The sequence below is a fragment of the Nanorana parkeri genome, unplaced genomic scaffold, assembly GCF_000935625.1.
Source record: "Nanorana parkeri isolate BGI_ZX_2015 unplaced genomic scaffold, ASM93562v1 scaffold2282, whole genome shotgun sequence".
NCBI lineage: Eukaryota > Metazoa > Chordata > Amphibia > Anura > Dicroglossidae > Nanorana > Nanorana parkeri.
Genome location: NW_017308550.1, coordinates 76,343 through 88,528, shown reverse-complemented (window position 1 = coordinate 88,528; position 12,186 = coordinate 76,343). Strand labels below are relative to the sequence as shown.

The following is a 12,186-nucleotide window of genomic DNA, read 5'->3' as shown; positions in this document are numbered from 1 at the left end:
CGGGACCAGCATATCACGGGTGTCAGATGGAAGCAGGGATGAACACCAGCGAACATCTGCTCACTGATTAATATGGGTCTATTAAAAAATAAATGTAGGTAATACCGTGTTTCCCCGAAAATAAGACAGTGTCTTATTTAAAAAAAAATTTCATGAAAAAAGACTGGGTGCAACTGTCCGCTCTCCCTTTCATGGAGCCACAAACAGGTGGGCGGGCATGCGTGCTGCCTCTCCGCTCTGATGCCATCCAGAGAGCAACAGACAGGTGGGCGTGCGGGTAGGTACGCAGGCGAGGGGGCGGGAGGGAGCTGCGGCCGGTCTTCACATTTAATTACATGTGCAGCTACCCCGAAGGTAAGATCTAGCGCTATCTTCAGGGATGTCTGTAATATAAGACCTACCACCGAACTAGGTCTTATTTTCGGGGTAGGTCTTATACTACAGAAATCCCCGAAGATAGCGCTAGGTCTTATTTTCGGGATAGGTCTTACTTTCGGGGAAACACGGTATAATGTGTTTTTGTGCACTAAAATGAAATTAAGTGTATTTTTTTAAATTAAAATGTTAGGTTTGATAAACAGTTGTGTTAATATCATGCAACATAAACATTTGCAACTTTTGCCATTTTATTCTACAGGGTTTCTGCTTTCAAGAAATATATCATTCTGTTTTGTTTTTTTTAAAGTTCACTGTTCTCCCTGCTAAATAGGACCAGAAGCGACGCTGATTGCATCACTTCTGGTGCCATAGCTGTCATTCCCTGGCTGTAGAAGCCAGGCGAAGAGCTATTGGAGCGCAATCTGTGCGCCAATAGCTTCTTTGTAGTGGAAAGGTAACACTGAGGTCTATTAGTATCACCTTAAACATTAAAGAGTACCTGTCACCACAAGTACGCTATCACATAGGGGGCTCGTAAGCCCCCCTATCTGGTAGCAATTAAGTAGTTAAAAAGTTTTACAAAAATAAGATTAAATTATATAAATGTAAAAAAAATAAAAAATAATTTTTAAAGTCCCTCATCTTAATACGGCACACAAGGAGTGTGCAAAAAACCCTGCCAAAAATGGCTGCTCTGGCAGCAACAGGGTTAAATTTAATCTTTCACAAACAAGCAGTGAATGAAAATTGTGTGAAGGTTGCTGAATTATTTTTATGCAGAGTGGGAACACAGAAACAAGAGTGTGTGTCTTTTATGAATGTTTGTGTCATTAATACATCATTAAATGCATTTTTTAAACGCAAGCAGTGTAAGTACCTAAATGTGAACTGCTATCAGCCTCTTGGAGTCCCTCTACAGAGCTGGAGTGTGAGAGGAAGAAGCAGTACAAGAGAAGAGAAAGTTGAGTGACAAAGAGAGGACTTCATCACTATGCTGCTTCTACTTTCACTGTGCAGCTGGGGTGGATCGAGGAAGACTTGGGCTCAGAGGAAGTGGTTTAAATAATGCTGGCCATCAGACAGAGGATAACTAGCGGCAGAAGAAAAGGTACTGCAGGGACATTTCTGGATTGAAGATGAATATTGCAACTAAACCTGTTTTTTTATTTTATTTTTTATTCTTTTAGAGCTAGTCATTTTTACTTCTGCTTTAAAGATAAACTGTCGTCATCATTTGGTTTATCTAATTCTGCAAAATCATGGATTTCTCATGCAGTATACAAATTAGCAAACATACAATTTAGACTCTTCTCAAACTCCCGTATGCCTCTTTTGCTCCTTTTATGCATGCTGTTCCCCCTTGGACCCCCCAGTGAAATACCTGTACCTCTCGGTGGGTCACCAAGGCACCTATAATACATTCTTTATTGTGTGTGTGTGTGGGGCGGGGGGACAGTGGTTTTAATCTGTTTCAAGCATGAAAGTCAATGACATCAGGACATGTCTGTTCTTCAACTGATGTGAAAGCATTCGGTTTGCAATTTTTGACCGCCCTTTGATTCCAGATTGTTGTGATCTGTATTATGTACTGCATGAATTTCCAGCCAAGAATTCATCATGGCCATTAAACAGACGCTTCATCTTTCGCGAAAAGATGAAGCGAAGCCTGCGCACAAATAGGAAAACATTTTCTGGCCGACGTCCAGCATGGAAAGAGACTCCAAACAGCTCCTGCATTTTAAATGAGCGGCTCTGATGCAACTTTTATTCTGCAAGACAGAGGACGTGTTATGCCTGCATTCACACTGCCGGTGCTGCCTCTGAAAGCAGAAATCATTCCTATACTGTATATTGTAAATGCTGCGTAAGAGCTAGGGAGGTGAGCTTTGATGGATTGTTTGTCCTTTTCTCACATTTTCTATTTAAAAAGAAATACACATTGCTTATTCACTGCCAAACTGCTGGATCCTGCTGCAGCTAAGCTGATTCTTCGACTCCCTGTTTTAAAAATAGCAAGCACTAGTGCAGTCCATCCCTTCCCCCTTTGAGTACCCACCAGCCCCAGCCTGTTAGGTATTACTGAAAAGATTTCAGTGTGCTGCTGACATTCTGCGTAGAGCACAAACATTCTCTAGGTGGAATAACACATGGAGATTCAGCCCTGGGAGGGCCTGTAAGCCATCGAAGAGGGAGCCATATGCAAGGGAGAGGATGGCTGTAGAGCCTGCACTACAGTGTGGCCGCAAGAGGAGAAAGACTGTAGATAGCACAGAAAAGTATCCAGCAAAGAGAAGTGCCAACTGGGGCATCCTCACTAACCAAGGTCAGTAAATCAGCATTGCCCTTCAGGCCTGTTGTAGGATGTCAATAACAATTTCATCTTTTAGGATGAACAGAGACTTTACAGGCTTTCTGTCCTCTTTTCAAAAATGAAAGACAAAATACTAAGATCAATAATATTATTCTAAAAGCTGCACTGCACCATATGGGTGCCATTGGTCCTTTCTGGAAATTATTTGCCATTTTCTTTTTAATGTTTTATTATAATTAACTAGCATAAGCAAAAATTGTATCCATTGACTCTTTCTCACCATATATGTATTAATACAAACTTTTTTTACTATCACAAACTGCAAGTTAACGGAAGTGCTAACCTCTCTTTTTAAAAATGCTAGTTGTCTGGCTGTCATGCTGATCCATTGTGTTCAGTATTTTCAGGAATCTTCAGGGCCAGTAACTTGGAAACTATAGGAAATAGAGAGCAAGGCAATTGGCATTCTTGGAAGGAAGCCAGTAGTAGCAGCCACTATCTTAGCTATACCAGGTACTTTCTTTAACTAATAAGTATACAGTAAACTCCCCATTACCCGGCACCCACAGGGATTGGTAGATTCCTGATATATGTAGTTTCTGGTTGCTTGAGAGGTACTATTAAAAATAGGTCTAACTAATGCCATTCCCTATACTATACCATATCATAACATAAACTCTGTATTGAATTCATATTGATATTGAAATGCAGTAATCAACTGCAAATTAAGACAAATAGGCACACAATCGTTTCCAGGATAATACATGCTGCCAATCAGCAGTACACAGGGGTTCTTTTTTTTTCTGGTTAGTTGAGGGTTCTGGTTAGTTGATTTTCAGATAACAGAGTGTTTACTGTATATGAAAATGCCACATGGCACATAACCCGGCTCCTCAACATGGACACGTTGCGTCACAAAGTCCCTGTGCTTAATCCTGCTTCCCTGGAATATTGTATAGGCTTGGCATCACCAATGGAAGGATATGGATTGGCAAGGAAGTTTGAAAGAAACTAATTTCCTAGAAGTGTGAATATAGGACCTGAGCGAGTCTTAGGGCTGACATTGATATTTTTCTGTAACCAGTCAGTAAAACAGAAGAAGAAGTGAGAAGCAGTTATTACTATCAGACAATGAGACATAAATAAAGCTGTGATGACAGAACAAGCATTTGGCAGCATAGTGTATGGAGGTGTAGCCTGGTCTGTAATGCAGTAGATGGTCCCAGGGGAGGGTCATAGACAGCAGAAATTCCTGTTACTGCAAAAAAGCCTTGACACCCCATTAACACTGAGCGACATGCAACTCGTGCGGATTTCCGCACGATCGTAGCAGCGCTATATAGCGCGACTTTGTACGCGACGATCGCACAACCTTTCGTATTGGGCTGCATGAAAATACAAGCAAAATCGCGCGACATCCGCACAAAAAAGGGTTCTGCACAGTCGACAAGCGACCGCGATGAGCTGCAGGCGACAATGAGCTGTAGAATTGAACAGCTCCATTGAAAATCATTGGACGAGCGATATCTTGCGATATCGCGTGGCAATATGTGCGATTTTCGAGCGGTAATCTGCTCAATGTGAACGGGGACTGAGTGATAAGATAATTCTTCTTTAGAATTTCTATGAAATGGTAATTGCATCTTTTTGTAATGACATGCTAGCAAACAATAAATGTAAAGCAAAGCTGTTCCCCAACACTTATTTTACACAAAGAATTAAGGCGTTAAAGGAGAACTATGGGGTTAAGTCTTTTCCCCCTAGTCCTCCTTAGGGTAACGGGAGGACACAAACTAGCGTCCTCCCGTCGCCCTAGGCTCAGTATATCGTGTCCGCGAGCTGTAACTCGCGGTATACTGAGCTTAGGGTAATGGGAGGATGCTAGTTTGTGTCCCCTAAGGGTAACGGGAGGACGCTAGTTTGTTACCCTAAGGAGAACTATGGGGAAAAACACTGACCCCATAGTTCTCCTTTAAATAGAGCACAGTTGACATAAGGGTTAACTAGTAGAAGGTTTGAATTACAGCTCTTGAGACAGCTCTACAGCTCTACAGCTCTTGAGCTCCCATACTAAGCAAAGTCACGTATTTAAAAGAGGCCTAATATAGTACAGACATGAGTGCTTTCTTAGTACATGGTGAATACCTGGAGGTGCCGTGGGGAGATGGTGATCTAGGTAAAGTATAAATGTATTATTGTTTGTTTGGTGCTTGGTCTAGTTTGTTTACTGTGCTGCCCTTGCTATTACATGTATATACCTCAGATGACTTAGATCATGTTGTCAAGCTAAATATAGCTCATAGCTCAGCACAAGCTAGAACCCTAATGGCACGAAGTCATTATTGCTTTCATGAGTGCTCCCTTTGCTTCTGGTGTTTTGGGTTTCTTATGGTTTGATTTTGTGTTTTTTTAGCTCTCTACCAAATAGATATTTATTTTGAATTTCCTTTTTTGAGGGATAATGTATGTGAGTATAAAGAATTGCTGTTAATTTTCATTTAGGCATAGCAATTGAGAGATCAGCTTATGTAAGGCTAGTGATGTAAATGACCATAGAAGCCTAACTAAAGACATTGCAGCAATAGTAATAGAGCTGTACAATGATATCAATTTTTCTTCAAGCTATTTGCTTGAGCATGTGTCTGAATTAGCTCTGTAGTTGATTCATGTTTCCAGATGGGAATGTATTACGTATTTAAGGTTGTAAACATCCTTAAATAGGCCACTGGTTTATTCTCTCACTGTAGACAGTATCTGTCTTTTAAAATTGTAATACTTGCATGTGTTTATACAATATACAGTACATGTGTATGGCTGTGTATTTGGGCCATAGACATTCCTGTCATTTGCCTCGGTGCTGCTGTTCTGTAAGGAAAACATGCCATGTTGTTTATGGCAGCTTACTATTTAAAGATGGGTGCGCCTACGTATGAAAATGACAATCGAGCTACACATGTTGGATATCACCACACACACCGGAGGGCAACAATTCTAGGGCCAAAATATACGCGTATCTCTAAACTGATGACCTGTAGGGGCTTTTAAAGCGTCATCTCTGGACTTTTTGGAGTACTGAAAAACAAATGGTAATTTTATTGTGTTTTAGGGCATTTTTCACTAAATTGTGGGGTTTGATAAGTTGTGCTAATATCGTGCAAACATAATATTGAGCCACCATTTTATTATATAGGGTCTTAGCTTTCAGAAAATATATAATGTTTGGGGGCTTTGCTGTACTCTATATGTGAAACACTCGGTAACGGGTGTTTGCATTGCACGGGTCTTTTCTGACCGTGCGCACCCGCAGAAAAAAAAAATGCCGTCTGGATACGGCAACCCGTTTTTTTACAACGGGTGGACGGCAACTGGTTAAAGGTGAACTATGGGGTTAGGGCTTTTCCCCATAGTTCTCCTTAGGGTAACAGGAGGACACAAACTAGCGTCCTCCCGTTACCCTAAGCTCAGTATACCGCACGCTACAGCTTGCGGTATACTAAGACGCCGCAGCCGGAGCGGATCCCGACATTTCGCTCACCTCCCGATCTACTGAGCCGACCTGTGACAGTCTCATTGTCACAGGTCTGCTAGAACTATGAGGTGAGTGGAAATCACTCATCTCATAGTTCTCCTTTTAAGAACCCTTTTCTGTGGCCTACTTCTTTAGAAATCAGTTATTAATGTCCATAATGACAGAAATGAAGGCGTTTGGAATGCTACGGGTGTTGTCTTGGATATTGATTCAGGTTTGCCAAATCAGCAATTGTTTTTGTTGTTCTAATTATTTCATACTTGCACAGCATTATCTCTTGCCATTAACAAATAATCCATGGTGGCACCACTTGGCTGAATATAGAGTTCCACCGTACCACCAATTTCAGATTTAAAGAAAAATATATCGATTGCCTGCTACAGAGATAATGCCACCAATAATTATGTTTATATTTATGTATCCCATCTCTAAAAGCAGTAACTAAAAGCCTACCCCAACATAGCATATATTTGTAGCACCCCCCCCCCCCCCTGACTCTCTTGTGAGGGATGTCTGAGGCAGGGTAGGCTAGCTTTTCACCTCAGGGGTAAGTCCTTGGCTGGTTGTGGGGTGTGAATGCAAGTTGGGCGTCAGTCACTTTTAGGCTTCGTTCACACCAGATGCAGTGAGTTCCGGCCCGACTCTGGCCAGAGCGCACTGCATCGCATTGCGGCCAGCTCACCATGTTGTGGGGCAGGAGAGGGCGTGGCGGTCCATTGAAGTGAATGGCACCATAGCCATGCCCTCCGGCGGCAATGCGATCGGCCGCACAGCAAGCACTATTTTGTTCGGACCGCAGGCATAATGTGCCTAGCATTCCCTTGCGGCCGATCGCATTGCAACATAGTGAGCCAGCCGCAATGCGATGCAGTGTGTTCTGGCCAGAATCGGGTCGGAACGCACTGCATCTGGTGTGACCGAGGATTTAAAGTTTCTTTGAAGATTTTATTTTTCATAGCAACTCACAAGAGGGAGAAGAGCTTTAGACACCCATTGGCACACATTACAGACTCCAGGTTCCATACAGTCACCTTTACACAGGTAAACAGATTCCATACAGTCGGCTTTACGCAGGTAAACAGACCCCAGCACTGCAAGGCACATGTCGCTGGCAGCGAAAGGGTTAAACCATTTCATGTTCAAAAACAATTTGAAAATTGAACCTATGTGGGGCCAATGACCAATCTACAACTAATTCGTATAAGGTTGTATAGGTGCTCTTTTCTTACATTTGTTGTCATATGAATTCTTTTTTTCTACTTCATATTCTTTAGATCAGTGGTTCTCAACTTATGTAACCTCAGTACCCACATTTGTCCTTGGTCATTAAGTTGTGACCCAAGTCGCACTGCAATTGAACGCACAGCATTGCGGTACCGCATGTTCCTGTGCGGGCGATCGAACTGTGGGTGGGAGGTGCATTTGGGATGCCATTCAAAATATCCACCCAGTCTCCATACCTTACTCACCTCAGCCTGGGGTCCAGTTTGGGCTGTTGTGCTCTAACGGAGCTCCATCCATATGTGCATTGCTTGTACAGCTCCCTTGCGTGCCTTGTAGAGGTGGCGGGAGCCAGAATGTGAGATCACTCCGGTCCAGGCACACGAGGTAGTTGTACGTATGGATGGAGCTCCCTCACAGCCATAGCCCCAGCCCACCTCAAGCAGACACTCAGCACCGGGCAGCATATTTTGAATGGCTGCTTGGTGCAAGAACTGACAGTGCTGCAAAAGGGGGAGGCTGAGGAGCCTCTCACCTAGGAAAGTGGAAGGTGCACGGGCCGCGACCCACCAGTTTCAAGGCTTTAGATGCTCTCGTACAACATAAAAGGTTGTAAAGTGACTTTGCTGTAAATATTACCTGAGGATTTGTAAATGTGAATGTCAAGATAAAGAAAAAAATGTATGCCAAATATATGTTTGGCCATCATTAAACCCAAATGAACATTCCGTTGAAATCAGCAAAATACATTCCAGGTGCATTAAAACAAAAGGTCTGCAAAGTCACGCCGTTCAATTTCTTTAGAAAGCAGCCACAGTCTGAGGAGAAAAGCAGTGATCCATCTGCAGAGTTCTGACACTCCCCCTTGCCGAGTCAGACCTACAACTCCACAATCCTGCTTCCTGTTGATTGGAGCGCTCTGACACCTTTTGTTTTGTTGCATCTGAAATGTATTTAAACTTCAGTTCAGTTAAGCTGCCCATACAACTTACAACTATTGTACAACTTTTTTTGTCCCGACATCGCACCCTCGTTCAATTTTCGTTCTAACAGCCCATCATGCACAGACCAGTCGCCATACTACATTTTTTTGAAGCAAAAACAAGAAAGTGCCTTTCCCTTGTATAATATTGTTATGGCAATAAACTTTAATTAAAAGCATACAAATCTACTTAAATTAAGTTGACAGCAACATGCACCAAAACAGCAAAGTAGGTGCTAGGCACTCATGGTACCGCATCCAAGTCTGATGGTGACCGCAATGTACCTTGATGTACAAATAACCAGCTAACATACGCTGACTGCCAAATTTGCAATGATATTATGGATTAACGCGTGTATGGGGACATGCCCCCCTTATCAGAGCCCATTACATGCTACCACTAGCCAGGTATTTAACAATCCATCCAATTACCTCCTCTCCTGTCTACAGTTGTCTCCTTTGCCTAGCAGGTTACAAAGGAGATACCTGTGCGTGTGTGTTCCCGGCTGGAAATTGAACCGTGGTGTGTGCATCCATTGACACACACACAGCACTTGACAAGCCACACCCCTGTTCCCACCCCCTCCTTTCTCTCAGTATCTTGACAGGCAGGTACGGTAGCCTATCGCTGCCCAACCCTCAACTTCTGGGACACATCGGAGATCATCCGGGAGCCTTCAGCAGTGAAAGTGGACTATAGGTAAGTGTTTGTGGGTGGGGGCATAGAAAGGTAGCAGGGCGTTTTTTTACCTAAATGCAGATATAACATTAAGGTAAAAAAATAGCCTTTAGTACTACTTTAAAAGCTACATGCTTTAATCTAGAGTTTACATACAATACGCTTAATTAAAATATACTTTTGTATGTGATATTGTACTATTTGCTCACACTCGCAACATTTTCCGCCAAATACAGTATTTGACATTACTATGACATCCCACAGAGATGAGGGTTCATTGTGCGTTTAAAAAAATATACAATGGAAGAGAGAAAGCTGTTCACCTTGTTTTGCTGTTGTGTTATATTTTTTAGGATCCTGGGCAGATCGGTCCCCACTGCATGAAGCAGCAAGCCAGGGACGTCTACTTTCTCTGAAAACATTGCTTTCTCAAGTAGGTTTTACATTTATCATACCTCTATTAACATGCTTATAAAAAATAGTACTCAATAAATGCTCTTTCACACCAGTGCACTTTATTGCAGTTCACGGGTCATTAAAAGTGCACTAAAATCTGCTACAGATGCTAAACTCAGTGGCCTGTAGTTGCTAAGATCTTCCTTCCTACCATTGTGTAGATAGGTACAATATTAGCTGTCCGCCAGTTATCGGGATTGTCTCCCATTAGCAGAGACTGATAAAAAATGATCACTTAATGGTCCAACAACTATACCTCAAAGTTCTCTTAGAACTCTGTGGTGAATACCATCAGGGCCCATCGCTTCATTAAAGTAACACTAAGCTCCGGAGTGAAATCTTTAAAATGCTTTCATGTACCTTTTACTATTAACAAAAATGTATCTTATTTGTGTATCACTCAGCTGTAGATCCTCAAATCCATCTCTGAATTGGTGCTGACACTGTCCTTCCTTCTGGAGGGTCGCTACTTTTGTTCCCCATGGTCTCAGTGTGTTGTAAAGTAGCCACCGCTCTAAGCTCACTCCCGTGATGAACTACAATCTTCCATTTAGTTTACTAATTTGTATTAAGATTGTAGTCCATCACGGGAGTGAGACTGGAGCAGTGACTACTTTATAAGTCACACACAGGAACCTTAGGGAATAAAAGTAGTTACCCTTCAGAAGGAAGGGGGGTGTCAGCACCAATTCAGAGATGGATTTGAGGATCTACAGCTGAGTGATACACAAATAAGATAAATTTTTGTTAATAGTAAAAGGTACATGAAAGCATTTTAAAGATTTCACTCCGGAGCTTAGTGTTACTTTAATGAAGGTACAGTATTGTTAATAGTTAAGGAACCTGAATGTATTTTTAAGATTTACAGGGTTATTCACTAAAAGGTGAAGAGTTTGGAGAAAGCAGGAGAAGTGAACAATCTAGGACAAAATATCTGATTTGGAAAAATTCTCCAATTCAGCTCACTTTCCAGTTCAGCGATGTTGTCCTAGATCAGTGGTTCTCAACCTGTAGGTCGCAACCCACAGTTGAGGGGTTCCCCACTTGCCTTGTGCTGCTCTAGGTAAGAGGCTCCCCAGCTTCCTCCTAGCGCAGCAGTGTCAATACTCCTAGATAGCGCTGCAGCAGCAGCGACCGGAGAGGATCAGAGAGAGGGGAGCAGGCAGGAGTGAGGGGAGGTGAGTGCTTGGGCACCACAGAGCCCGCACTGGGCACCACAGAGCCACCAGAGAGTCCGCATAGCCTCCTGAGAGCCCACACAGATACTAGTATTGGTGCATCCCTAAATTTTACGGTTGGGGGTCACCACAACTTGGCAAATGTTACCAAGGGGTCCCGGTCCTAGAAAGGTTGAGAACCACTGTCCTAAATTGTTCACTTCTCCTGCCTTCTCCAAACTCTTCACCCTTCTGTGAATAACCCTGTTAATTTCTGAGTATATTGTCACTTTAAACTTTAACTGAGTTAATTCAACTGCTACCTCTGCCTCTAGAAACCCTAAAAATGAACTTTCATGACTAGAACCAATGTTATCCACCTTATAAAAAGTTTAAATTACATGAAAGCAGAACTTTAGAAAAAAAAAATTCTGGATCTCAATAATATGGCTCACATAAATGCCCTATCTTACTGTATTAGTTACAAGCATAATTGATATGCACAGTTCAACCCCCCCAAATTGTGATGATATTGACAGATCTGTTGGGTGACTTACAATGGCTCCTGAAATTCTTCTTCCTTAGTTACCTCTCTTTCCCCAGCATGCTTGGTAGATGGTAAAGAAGCAGTAGCTCTCTGACTGTGGAATCACACTGCTGCTCTCTCTCTCTCTCTCTCTCTCTCTCAACAACCAGGGCTGCTGTGGAGGTGTAGTGCTACAGGAAGCTAATACAAAAAACAGATTTGGGTATTTGTACTAGTTGTATACAGTAAATCGATTAAGTGAAAACATGATCAAATGTGGTTTTCCTGGAAATCTCTATCAAACTTCGAAATATATTTATAAGCCAAGCTGCAACCTCGGCTCTTTTATCTCTCTTGTTCTGCACTGCTCCAATAGCTCCCGCTATCTAGTTGACTACAATGTACAATTTTTACTTTTAGGGTTACAATGTCAACACTTTAACTATTGACCATGTGACCCCACTACATGACGCCTGCCTGGGGGATCATGTTGGATGTGCAAGAACACTGCTAGAAGCTGGAGCACATGTAAGTTGTGTCATACAACAATACAAACCAGTGCACTGAATTACATTTATCCGGATTTGTCTCCCCTCTCTAGGGCTATGCCGATAATTAAATATCTTGCTACGGAGAGATTTAACTGCTTGTTGGCGGTAACCTCATGTGCTACACACTGAAATCAATGTTCTGCTAAAATGATGACAGGTAACCAGTAGAAAAAATGGCAGTGGCAAATAGATTAAAGTGTATTTATATCCAAAACTTTTCTTTAGTTTTTGGAAAGAATGGGGAAAGGTTGGAACTCCTGTCAGGTTTTACTGCTACATCTCGCTACCTGAGGCCGTGGGGGTGCTCATGTTGCACATTCCGGGGGATGGATGGGGGTTATGGATTTAGTTGCTCTTGGCGCATGTTCCAGGGGTCATCTCATGGTGGACATTCTG

At 42.4% G+C, this 12,186-nt stretch overlaps 1 protein-coding gene across 2 annotated transcripts in view; it reads left to right on the top strand.

Annotated features, from left to right (window-relative positions):
• Window positions 1-12,186, top strand: part of ASB5 (ankyrin repeat and SOCS box containing 5) — a 33,968-nt gene that overhangs the window by 5,332 nt on the left and 16,450 nt on the right. The window contains exons 1-3 of one of the 2 annotated variants that reach the window (XM_018573227.1): window positions 2,473-2,701; window positions 9,454-9,533; window positions 11,660-11,767. In XM_018573227.1, the coding sequence (XP_018428729.1) occupies window positions 2,590-2,701; window positions 9,454-9,533; window positions 11,660-11,767 (300 nt within the window). In that variant the 5' untranslated portion in view covers window positions 2,473-2,589. Of the gene's footprint in view, window positions 1-2,472; window positions 2,702-9,453; window positions 9,534-11,659; window positions 11,768-12,186 lie in introns of those variants that run through there. The other variant, XM_018573226.1, reaches the window with a different exon arrangement.